Genomic DNA, 13,388 nt, shown 5'->3' with positions numbered 1-13,388 from the left:
CTAAAATCTAATCATCACTTTATTATGTCAGTTCTATTTCTGTTTCTTGGACCCATCCTTCCTTTTTTCTTATAATAAAATTTATTTTTTTTAAATCAATAAATATTTCATTCCCTTTCTCAGCCTCTCCAGAAAAAAAGGAAAAAGAAAATTCCTGTATAGTCAAGCAAAAAAATAGATCTCATTGGCCATGTCCAAAAATGTGTGACTCATTTTGCATATTAAGTCCTCTTTGTCAGGAGGTGGGTATCATTCTTTGTCATCAGTCTTCTGGAATAATGATTGGTCATTGTACTGACCAGTTATCAACTCTTTCAAAAATGTTTTTCTTTATTATGTTGTTATTGTTTAAATTGTCCTCCTGATTCCCCTGTCTTTATATCAATTCATATGTCTTTCCATTGTTACTGAACCCATCTCATCATTTTCCTGCAGCGTGATAGTATTCCATGACATTCATATTCTATAATTTGGCCATTCCCAAAATGTTTCATGTGAATCCCTACCATTACCACAGTAGTTCAGGGCTCTATTAAATTTAATTTCTTGTTCTTTTTTATTATGAACTTAACACTCATCAGCAAACAAACATTTTAATATCCAATGAACAAAAAGGGGTATTGTGAACAAAACACAAACTGCTCTCATGTAATATGCTTAAAAAGTGTATATTAAATTTAACTAGATTATAACAAAGTTACCATGTTGATTTGTGTCCCCTCCTGAATGTCTTTTTTATCTTCTTCTGAATATTTTGAATTCTTGTTGCTGCTTTTTTTTCTTCTCTATAATAGGACCATAGACCATAGGATCATAGAACCCTAGAAGGGACCTCAGAGGTCTAATCTAATCTCTCTCATTTTATAGACAATGAAACTGAGGCCCAAGGAAGTCAAGTGATTTGTCCAAGCTCAAATCATTGGGCTATTGTAATGGGCTCTCAAGTAGTACTCGCACTTCCAGTCTCTTCCTGCTTTAGTCCATAAAATTGATTGTTCTCAGATGATTGTTATAAAACATTATTTTCTTTCATTTCTTTCTTCAACTCAAAAACCATCAATGGGTCTGATAAATAAAACCCACACTTCTTGGCCTGGAAGCCAAGGTTCTCCATGCATTAATCTCAATTTACCTTTATGGCCATCTCACCCACTACTTCCTTACATATATTCTACATTCTAGCCAAATTGTACTATTACCCATTCCTTAAATACACCCTATGCCTTCTTGATTCTTTGTTCAAGCTGATTTCACCACTTAATATGTCTTTACCACCATCTCCCCTTATCAAAATCTTACCCATAATTCAAGGCCCAGCTCTTGCCACTTCTTCCATGAAGACTTCCCTGATGCTCTTCTTGCCATCTCATCCTAATATGGCTTCCTCTTCATCAAGAAGTGATTTCTCCCTCTTCTGAACTCTCAGTTTTCTTTTTTTTTCCCAGTCAGTCAAAACATATTTATTTAGTTTTTATGTGGCAGGCTTTGTGCTGAGCATGAGGATACAAAGAAAGCCATAATACTTTCTTGACCATTTCAATTGGTACTTACAATTTACTGTTTTTCTTATTACAGTATCTGTGTATATGTCATTTCACCCACTATATTGTAAACTGCCTAAAGGCAGAGACCAGGATTTATTCACCTTTGTATCCCTTGCAGTGCCTATAATGAAGCCTTACATATGGCAGAGGCTCAGTCAATACTTGTTCAAAATAATGTTATAGTGAATTTAGCTAAGCAGTTGAACCTGTCTGCTTTGCCATAGAATTAGACTTCCTGTACAATGATTTTTCCAAATAAATCATGTGGCATGATTCAAAATTTGTTTATTTTACACTAGATAGAAGTACTTTTGAAAAATACTTCAATATATCCAAGGATCTTTACTTTCATTGGTATGATTACAACCCCTCTTCCCCACCTCCCCAGAGCATGTGTTCTTAATGTAGTTTTTAAAAATATTTTGATAACTACATACTGTTATAATTGGAATTGTTCTTCTTTGTAATTCTATGTATTTTGTTGTATGTGTTTAAAAACATTATCCTGTGAAGGGGTCCAAAGGCTTCACCAAATCAGCAGAGGGGGCCACAACATAAAGAGGGTTAAGAACCCCCACCCTAGACCTTACTAGAGGGTGTTTAAGGATTGGTGTGGCTGAAAATTTAAAACTTGACCTTGAAGTCATTTTGGTAATGAGCCTCTGTGAACTGAGCTAAGCTGGTATCGTAAAAGTAGATTTGGAAAGGATCTCAAAGGTCATTTAATCAACCATTTTCCCCTTATAGATGAGGAAAGTGAAACCCAGGAAATGAAGTGATTGGTCCAAGGCCACAGAAGGATTCAGGGGCAGGGTTTGAACTCAGGTCCTCCACTCTAGAATCTCTAGAATATATTTTATATTCTATATATAGATTATATTATATATATAATAATTATATATATAAAAATTATATATATAATAATTATATATATAATAATATAATCTATATATAGAAAGGGAATAAAATATTTATTGATTGAAAAAAATAAATTTTATTATAAGAAAAAGGAAGGATGGGTCCAAGAAACAGAAATAGATATAAAATTATATATATAAATATATATATAATATAAATACATTATATATAATAATGCCCATTCTCAGACAACAGATAAGCAGTCTATCACCTGGATTTTCCTTGAGTTTTTTCTAGGTTGATATAGGACCTGTTATAGTTTAAGCTTCATCAGCTCATCTTTTGGGAACTCAGGGTCACCTCCATGCCATGAAAAAATGTTAGAGTAGGACTTTAGTAAAGAACAGTCCATAATAGGACTATAAAATTGAGTTGGCCTTTTATATCATTGTGACACACACACAAAAGTTATAATTAAATCAGGACTAAATAAGTCCTTACAATAGTAATGTAAAATAATTAGTCAAAGTGTACTTTTAATCCCATAAAATTGGTTTATAAGAGCATTGATCTATAGCTGACTTTCTGAGTTAATTGGTATTCCTTTTGGCAGAGAGAAGCATTTAGTATATGGCATATGATATAGATTATGTAAAGTGATTTCCTATTTTTCTACTTCTTACATCAGCAAGATTTTAAAGCTATTGTTGCATTTGTTGATGTTTTTACATTTTTCAACAACTGAGTTTTTTTAAATTGTATAAACACCAGCCAACTATCCCAGGAGCATGGTATATTGCAATGGTATCAGACTCAAATAGAAAGAGGAACTACTAATGTTAAAGCTACTAACCGCTAATTAAGGATAGCTGTGGGTTACATCTTGACTTAAAAAACTGTGTTAACATTATCTATGTTCTATTGGTCAACTATATTCTAAAGGCAGTTAGGTAGTGCAATGGGTCTGAAGTCAGGAATACTCACGTTCTTGAGTTCAAATCTGGCCTCAGATACTTACTAGCTGTGTGACCTTGAGCAAGTCACTTAACCTTCAGTTTCCTCACCTGTAAAATGACCTAGATAGAGAAATGGCAAACCACTCCAGTATCTTTGCCAGGACAATCCCAAAAGGGGTCATGAAGAGTCAGACCCGACTGAACAACAACAGCAACAAATTGTATTTTTATTTATTTTGTAGACAACGTTTCCCAATTATGTTTTAATCTGGTTCTGGCCCCACTTGCATTTGACGGTGTAGTATACAGAGAACTGAAATTAGAATTAAGAAGACTTGGGTCAAAATTGTACCTAGCCATGAGATCCAGGGAAAATCATTTAACCCCTCAGAGCCTTGGTTTCTTCTCTGCAAAGGGAGTGGTCTGGACACAAAGGCCTCGAAGGTCCCTTCCAGTTCTAGAATATATGCACCTATTCTCTGTAATCCTAAAAATGAAGGACTCTTCAATAAAAAAGTTAGGGGGATTTTGTAAAGCAACCTTAACAACGATAACGTAAGTCAGTGAATATGCTTTTCCCATGACTCTGTGCCAGTGTAATAGATCCATTTTTAAACAGGCATATTATTAAATGAAGATTCACAAACACTACCCTGAGATAAGTGGTTGTTATTTAAAAATGGCTGTCATGTTCCATGACCTCTATCTCTGTGGATTTCTTGAATGAACAACTGGTCCTGATTTATTAAGTAAGATACCTGCTCAGTCTGTTCGGTGATGGATGATCTTGAAGGAGATGAGGCTGATTTTGATTGAATGCTTTAGTGGTTCCTTTAGATAGACTCAAGACTTACAGCAGGGCCCATATCTGTGTTTGCCAAGGCACATTTAGCGGGCTTAAATTGAGCAAGACTGTTCATTTCCCAGGGACCATTTACTATCTAATAGTGAAAACACAGTATTACCAATCATGGAAATGAAGCTGAACCAGTGTTTTATAACTAACAAAATTATATAGACATAGGTTACACTTCTCCAAAAAATTGTGATAATGCCTTGATTGACTTTCAAATGCATTAGTAGGTGTGTTATAGAATGTGCACAGTGAGGTGGAAAGGAGCCCTATAGAGTTGATTGTAGCTTTTCTTTCCCTCAAGTCAATAAGTATTTATCTTGACTTGTCTTTATCTTGTCTTAACTTTAGTCTTGCTACTAGACTTACTTGACTGGAAGAGAGAGTGAGGCTGACAGCTTTGCAACTCTGCCTCACTTAAATCCAATTCACATGCAAGTCAAGACATCGTCTGTGATGTCATTGATCCTCTTTGAAAATGAAGGACAAACAACAACAAGCATTTATTAAACACTTACTATATGCCAGGCACTGTGCTAAATGCTAGGGATACGTTTACTAAGCACCTACTACATTACTAATACTTTGCTAGGCACTGGGAATGAAAAGAAAAAAAAAGATAAAAAAGGGGGGGGGAGGTAGTCCTTGCTTTCAAAGAATTTGCCATCCTTACACATGCTGAAGGTTGCAAAATGAGGCTTCTTCTAACAGGCAGTGTACCTTTCGCATAGGATTATACAACTTGAATAATTCTAAACCCTAAACCTGGGGGAAAGGACACCAGAAGTGGTGACTATGAAAATGTTTCCTAAAATATGGGAATAGATTTGAGCTAACTTGACTGTAAGTTTCCTTCATCATAATATTCTCATTGTGTTAAGATTCTGCCTTAGTCTCTATTCTTTTTATTGAAGGTTGTTTCTGGGCTATTAATAGAGTGGGAAACAAACCCAAGATCTTAGGGAGTCAGAGGACCTAGGTTTGAGTTTTGTTCCCACTCGAGTTTTGTCTCTATTAAGTCACGAGATTACTGGGCCTCATTTTCTTTACCTGTCAAAAGAGGAGGTTGAACTACATGACCTTTGAGGGCCTTTCTAGCTCTGAATCTTGAATTGAAACCTTTTCACTGATGGTTGATCTGTTCAGGAGAAATGGAAATGGATAAAATTTTGAAGAAAAATGTTAACTTCCAACCTCCAACCCAGGGTATCTGAGAATATTGTTATCGCCCCAGCTTGCTGATGTGTAACAGCTTCTATCTTTTAATTAACAACTCTGTCACTGCAGTTCCTGTCATCAGTGACATAGTTAATTACTCTTCTCATGGAATTTGTTTAGCTTAATCTGTGCTTGCACTGATTACTGTTTTGTATCCCTGTCACTCATGCTAATATCCTTTCATTAGTTCATATAGTGAAATAGTAGACCTTAGAGAGAAAGCCCGATTATTTTCAGAAACCATAAGACCTGGCCCCAGAATCACCCACTCTCCCAGCTCGAAGCAATATCTTTATTCCTGTTGGGTCATTGTTTCGTAAGTAAATATTTTATTTCTTCATTTGGAGAATATATTGCTGCAGACTTGCCTAAGAACTTGCTAGCCAAGGACTTATAGGATGGAATTGAAAAGAGAGGAAGAAGTCCTGTAGTCTCTAAAAGCATCTTCTGTTAAAGAGGTTCTTCATCTGGAGTCCACAAACTTGTTAAATTTTTTATAACTGTATTCGAACTGGTTTCCTTTGTGATACTATATATTCTGTTTCATGCATTTAACACCATTATTCCAAGGAGTCTATAGGCTTCACCAGATTGCTACAGGGGTTCATGACACAAAGAAAGTTAAGAATCTCCATTCTGCATAAACAGAGGGACAAACACCCCTACATTCACGGATCTTACCTTTGGGTCACCGAATTTCAAAGATGAGAGGGACCTCAGTGACCATCTGGTGCAGCACATATCTCAAAATATTTCATCGTACTCAGCACATGACTATCTAGCTTTTGCCTGAAGATGTCCAAGGAGAGAACCCATTGCCTCTTGAGTTCTCCTATTCCATTTTTGGATAGTTTTAACCATTAGGAAGTTTTTCAGTGAAGCTTAAAATTTTGTGTCTTCACAACTTCCCCCTATTGCTACTAGTTGTGCCCTCTAGGACCAAGCAGAAAAAAATCTAATCTCTTATCATGTCACAGTAAATACTTGATGACAGCTATCATGTCCTCTATCAGTCTTCTCTTTTTTCGGGCTAAATAGCCAGAGTTCCTTTAATTAATTCTCATGCATGCTTTGTGTCTGTCCAAGTTCCAGACACAATAGTGACAGTTGACTCTTTGTGCGGCACTGAGTGGGGCATGGATTACAGAGGGTCTACTGATGTTTATAAAACTTATGAATTGAGCTCATCGAGGCTCTGTTCTGGACTGCCTTCTCTTTTTTCCCTATATTTATTCATTTGGTGATCTCATCAGCTTATGAATTCTCCAATTATTATTTCCAGACTTACGGCTCTCAGAGTTACATATATAGCCCTAGTCTCTTTTCTGAGCTTCAGTCCTACATCATTAAATGCCTATTTAAACTCTATGTCCCATAAGCATCTCCACTTCAAGAGGGCCCCGACAGAACTCATTGTCTTCCCCATTCCTCAAGACCACCTTTCTTCCAAACTCTTCTATTGCTATTGAGGTCATCACCATCCTCCTAGTCACTCAGGCTCCCAATCTCTTTGTTATCCTCTCTCTCTCTCTCTCTCTCTGTCTCTGTCTCTCTCTCTCTCTGTCTCTCTCTCTCTCTCTCTCTGTCTCTGTCTCTGTCTCTCTCTCCCCCTAGACACCCAATATGTTGCCAAGTCTCATCATTACTATCTCCACATTTCTTGGTACTCTTCTCTGGACAGAAAAAGCTACCACCCTTGTTCAGGCCCTCATCACCTCTCAACTGGACTATTGCAGTGATTTCCTGCTTGGCCTCCCTTACTTAACTTTCTTCCTGCTTTAGTCTGTCCTTATTCAGGTAGAGGTGATTTTCCTAAAGTCTAGGACTGAGCAGTTCAACCTTTCGTTAGTAAACTCCAGTGGGTCCCTATTACCTTGAGGTTCAAATATAAAATCCTCTGTATTTTAAGGTCCTTCAAAACCTATCCCCTTCCTACCTTTCCAGTCTTCTTACTCTTCATTCTCTCCACAGAGGTTAAGCTCTAGCAACAGTGGTCTTCTTGCTGTCCTCAAACACGCCACTCCATCACTCATTTCTCTGCCTTTTCATAGGTTGTCCCCCATTCCTGGACTGTTCTTTCTCCACACCTCTTTCCTATGTTCCTTCAGTACTCAGCTCAAAGTTTACCTTTGGCAGTAGATCTTTCTTGGCCCCCCTACTTGCTTTCCATCTATTCTATATGAATCTTGTTTGTACCTATTTATTTACAGGTTGCTTCTCCCATTTAAATCTAAGCTCCTTGAGGACAGGTACTGTTTATGCCTTTTTTAAACATACCTAGCAATTAGGACAGTGCCTAGCATATTGGTTGTCTGAATGATTGAAAGAAGAGGGAATGAGATTTCAAGGTCAGAGAAAATATTTGGATTTTCATGGCAATATAACTCTAAAGAAATGGAGCTCCACAAAACCTTTACTTAGTTGCATTTTTGAAAAAAAGAACAACACAACTTTGTTTATAAGTAGAAGAGGAAAAAAATGAATGCTGTAATCATTCGCTTTTATTAATGATAAGAAAGTGAGGTAGTTTAATCCTTCAGAAGTGAATGCTTCAGGGTATGCCCCAGACAATGAACTTTCACTTTCTGGTGTTGTAAATTATATTTAAACCTTTCCACTGCAACTGTTTGTTTTCCCAGTTAAGGTCACTTTAGCATGATGTTATTTGGGACTTAAGCCACAATTCTGCCCAAGAATTATTTGAACTAGTCAACATAGCAGGTATCCTGGAGAAAAGAAGTCTTGAACTTTGAAGTGTGAGACCTAGTTATTGGAGTGGGACATAATCTTGAAATTCACAGTTTGCATTCAGGAAATATTTCATTTTTATTGACCAGTTCTTCATCTAGAGTCACATACCTGCAGTGCAGGCCTTCCCAGAGTGATTTCCACAGTAGAAATGGCCCAAGCTAATGATAGGCTCCACCCACAAACCTTTGCCAGACCTGGAAGAATAGGTAGTTGAGAATATAGATGGGCATATTGGCAGGCAGGCTTTGAGTAAGAAGCTCGCTCCAGATATTGAGCTGGAAGTATTGTTTTAATAAAAATTGGGCATTTGCTTCCAGCTGACAGCAAAGCTCATGAAACTATTTGTCCTTGAGATATCAGTATATCTGATGTTGATATTATATTACATATCTGGGGCCTATTGCAGTTCAGTGAGGAGTTCTCACTGGATTTAAGAAATGTTCAAAACTTTAAATGTTGCTTAAAGGTTTTTTTTTTTTTGGTTCTTTTTCCTGAAATATAGTTCTACTGTAAGATATAAGCAGATGCCTACTTTGTAAGGAAGATTAGAATGATGCTATTGGGTACAGTTATAAATATTGTAAAATACAAAAAAAAATAGCCTCTCCCCCCCCCCAAATGTTAGATTTATAAGGAATACAATTATTTCTTTTTTAATTTAATATTTTATTTTTTCCAATTACATGTAAAAAGTTTTAACTTTCTTTTTTCGAGTTCTGATCTCCAAATTCTCTCTCCCTTTTCTTTCCCCCTCCCCCATTGAGAAGGCAAGCCATTTGACATGTGTAGTAATGCAAAATGCATTTCCATGTAAGTCATTCTGTGAAAGAAAAATATCTTCCATCTGAAATACAATTATTTCTTGAATAGCTTCAGTATTTAACATAGTTAACTGTGTCTAAGGATTTTTCTTTTAAAATAGGACCTGAGATTTCACTGACGAGTAAATTTCTCTACCAATGGATATTTGAATCTTTTCTTAACTTTAAAGTCTCAGAGAGAGGCTACGTGACCTGGCCAGTCACACAGCCAGTATATTTTAGAGTCAGGATTTGAACCCAGGAATTTCAAACTTCAAAGTCAGCTCTCTACCTATGCCACATTGTCTCTCATCTTAGTAATAAAATAAGGCATTTTTTTTTTTACCATTTTCAGAATGCACAGCACTGCTGTTCTACCTTGGAGAACTTGGCTCCATGTGGTCTCTGCTCTCAAAGGGCTTTCAGTATTGAATCACATGTTATTTTTTTACAATGAAAGCACAGTATTTTCTCTCTTGCAGTTTCCAAAGCCTTCTTACATCATTAATATTTTTTTTAAAAGGGAACAAAAATAATCAGTGGAACAAAGAGCTGTATTTCATTCTATACATCTCTACCCATTGTGTATTTTAGAGTATACCAAGAAATCTAAAGACAAAATCTTTTGACTGTAGAGTTCTTTTTTTCTACTACATCTTTTTGAGCTTCAGGATTGTTGCTAGATACTGGTTTTTAAATGCTTTCTAAATCTGTATTCTCTGTTCAGATGCTAAAGATATATGATTGCACATATATGTGTGTGTATATATACACACACATATATTCATATGCATTCATTCATACATACACATAGGACTTTTGTTATTGTTCAGTCCGGCTCATTTTACAGATGGGACAGAGTTAAGTGATTTGCCCAGGGTCAAATACCTGGTAAGTGTCTGAAGTCACATTTGAACTCAAATCTTCTTGACTCCAGGCCTAGCACTCTATCCACTGTGCTCCATCCACCTAGCTACCCTACACATAGGACTATTGTAATATATTTTTTCTAGAGTATCATTGTAATTGACAAATAGTTCAAGTATTCACTGACTCCTGCTTCTGATGCTTAATAGAATGGTGGGGTAAATCACTTAATCTCTATGCACTTCAGGCAACTCTTCTTTTTCTGTACTAAGTCTTAGAGAGGTTGAAATTGGCCTCAATGGAGGGAAATCCCACACTAGGATCTTTTTTTTTTTTATTTGTATTCATCAAAAGAGTTTCTCATTACTGGTTGATTTGGGTATTTTAGGTAATATGACAATCAATTTCTTCCTAATTTCTCCTCCTATTAGGCTGCCTCCCTCTCCCTCAATTACTTTGTATATAACCTTTGTTTATATTTTTATATTTTCTTATCTGTGTCTACCAAGTGAGACCTGTATGGTAGAGGAAATTCCTCACTGGGAGTTCCCAATTTGATGAAATCACAGATCTGGTTTAAAAAAAAAAAAGACTTATCTGTGAACATATTTTTTTTCTTTCCTGGAATAGAATTTAAGATCCCAGAGGGCAACCATTATTTTGTTTTTGTCATTGGATTCCTTGCAGCCAGCAAGGTGCCTGATACATAGTAGGTGTTTGTTAAATGTTTGTTGAATTAATTTTGATTAAATTGAATTGAATTGATAGATAGGATTTCTCCCTTGAAATTAATTATCTAAGAATGGAGATGCTACTGTGATGACTTCAGTTTTTAATAAAAATGGTTTTTAGTTGAATGTTATTTTACCTAAATCTTCATGAAGCACTTGAACTTGGAAAAGGGGCTCTTTCATGATAATTAATTTTCTTTACAGGGTAGCAGAGGAGAATTAGGACCCAGTGGTCCTCCAGGCTCACCAGGCAAAGTGGTAAGTGATGCCTTTTTTTATTCGTCAGCTTTTTGTATTTACTTTCTCTAATTCATGCTATTATGAGAAAGGAGAGGTGGGTGAACCCAGTACAGAAAAGCAGAGGGAAATAATGTAGGAGAAGTCACTGATAAACCACATTTCATTTTCATTACTTTGTGAATGCCTGGAAATAAAAGGTAGCAATATTTGAAACAGCTCAACTAAAAATGCCATCTAGGCCACATGTGGAGGGGCATGTTAGTAGCTGTAGCCTGTGACACGAGTTCTGAAATGGTGGGAAACATCGGGTGCCACATTTGGGTTGTGGTTTTTCCTGGAATTCAGGAGCCTGATGCATGAATGCTGTCTTTTAAAACATCTACACTGCTTATTTACACAGCAAGAGGGGGTATGCCTCACAGAAGCCTAAGCTGAAAGAGCCCACTGTTGTAGAGGAATGTAAACCTCAGGAGTTGGTGATCTCAGAAGGGGAAAAAAAAGCCATGAAGGACAGGCTGCTTTCAGGAGGAAAGTTAGATACCTGCCTTATATTTGTTTCAGGAAATGGCCAAACCAGCTAGGCCGCGTATTGGCTGGTGGGACTGTATGCTTAGAGTGTTAGCTGTTACATTGACTTTTTGTTTTTGTGCTTGATGATTTACAGGGTCCTCTTGGCAGCCCAGGCCTTCCAGGTCTGCCTGGTCCCCCTGGACTCCCTGGATTGAAAGGTGACAGGGTAAGGATTCAGATGGTAAAGAGGTTACTTTGTCATTGGGCATTTACTGCATTTTGTAAGCTAACAGATGGTTATACAGAGGCTCCATTGACTAAGTAGGAGGATGGTTTCAGTCAAATGGAGAATTTCCCTAGAATGTAGTTCAGTCACTTACAAAGCAGACAAGTCTCTTTACTATGATGTAATGTGATGCAGTGGGAAGAGGGTAGCCTCTGAGGAGGGCGGTTCATCTCTCTAGGCTTGTTTCCTTATTGAAAAATGAGGGAGTTGGATTATATGAACTTTAAATTTAGCAGATTATGAAAAAAATCTCTCCAGATGGTAATTGTTTATTGTCCAAAGAGAAAAGAATTATGGGTTGAGAAAGGAAATTCCCTTTATGATCATCAATTCACAGATCATTAGAAATGGAAGGACCTATGGGTCATGGAGTACTAGCCCCATCTCTCTCATTTACAAGTCGAGAAGCCAAAGCCCACAGGGGTCAAGTGATTTTTCCCAGCTCAAATAGCTAGTCATTATCAAAGCTGATGCTTAAACCCAGGTTTCCTGATACGTTCTTTAGGTATGACATCTAGTCTAACCCCCTCATCTATCAGATGAAAATACTGAAATTCAGAGACATTAAGGTTTCATGAATATTAAATAGCAGAGCAGGTATTTACACCTACATCTTTTGACTCTTGCCATTGACCTCCAATCTCTAATGCTCTCGCCGCTATCCTATGTTGCTGTCTCAGGATGCTTTGTCTGTGATAACTTCCTTCTCTAATAAGGATCAGGGCCTTACCCACCTTTGCTGGTCTGGGCTTCCAGTCTATCATGTTTTAAGTCCATTTTCTCTACAGCTGCCAAAAACAATGTTCCCAAGGCACAGGTCTGGGCATTCTCCTATTCAAAAACTTTCAGTGGATCCCCATTGTTAATGGGATAGACTATATACTTTCTTAGATACTCTACAATTTGACTCTCAACTATCTTTCTGGCCTTAGTTTAAACTATGCAGCTATACTCAAATTTTCTGTTCTGTCTATAAACTATTATCTATTTTTGGACCTTGACACTATCTCCCACCTCTTTGCATTTTCACAAGCTATTCTTTAAGGCTTAGAATGAACTCCTTCCTCATCTCTGTCTCTTAAAATCCTTGTCTTCTGTCAAGGTCAATTTAGAAAGCCACCTCCTATGAGAAGCCTTCCCTGTGGTTGGTGTCCTCTATTTCCCTTAATTTCTCTTGCATTTTATTTATTACAATGGCAAACAGGAGAATTAAAGCGGCTCTCTGAACAAAAGTTAGCATAACTAACATGTTCTCCATTTCTTAAATCTAGATAATCAACAAAACAATAAATCAAGACCTGCTTTGTAACTTTTTGCTGATTTCCAAGGTGTGAGTACTCACACTGAAAATATAACAATGGGCTTCAAACTGGTTCAAATTGGCTCCAGCACACCCCTATGTACAAATTATATTCTAGCCCATTTACAGTGGTAGGATGTAAGCTTCTTGAGAGCAGAGAATGTTTTCATTTTGCTTTTTTAAATGCCCAGCACTTGCTGCCTTGCATATAGTATATGCTTAATGTTAATGACTGTTACAGTGAATTGACTTTGTCATCTGGCCCCATATTGATGATAGGGAGATACTATTTCTTACCTTTCTCCATTAGTATGGGTAGGGGGAGTTGGTTAATTCATATTTCTATTGTACTTTCATCATATTTTTTAAAAAATGACACTACTTCTTAAGTTCCATGTTCTGAGACAATATCACAATGTCTTTAATATAGGGTTCAGTTGGTGAGCCTGGTCCAAAGGGAGAACAAGTAAGTCT

The 13,388-nt window shown here is 36.9% G+C and overlaps 1 protein-coding gene across 1 annotated transcript in view; it reads left to right on the top strand.

Annotated features, from left to right (window-relative positions):
- The window catches only part of COL9A1 (collagen type IX alpha 1 chain), a 122,977-nt gene that overhangs the window by 80,168 nt on the left and 29,421 nt on the right, over nt 1-13,388 (top strand). Inside the window, exons 29-31 of the mRNA XM_027852959.1 lie at nt 10,783-10,836; nt 11,483-11,554; nt 13,345-13,380. Of these exons, the coding sequence (XP_027708760.1) occupies nt 10,783-10,836; nt 11,483-11,554; nt 13,345-13,380 (162 nt within the window). The remainder of the gene's footprint in view (nt 1-10,782; nt 10,837-11,482; nt 11,555-13,344; nt 13,381-13,388) is intronic.

The sequence above is a fragment of the Vombatus ursinus genome, unplaced genomic scaffold, assembly GCF_900497805.2.
Source record: "Vombatus ursinus unplaced genomic scaffold, bare-nosed wombat genome assembly UNPS02009835.1, whole genome shotgun sequence".
Lineage (NCBI taxonomy): Eukaryota > Metazoa > Chordata > Mammalia > Diprotodontia > Vombatidae > Vombatus > Vombatus ursinus.
The sequence above is the reverse complement of the archived record's forward strand: the minus strand, read 5'-3'. Positions and strand labels throughout refer to the sequence as shown.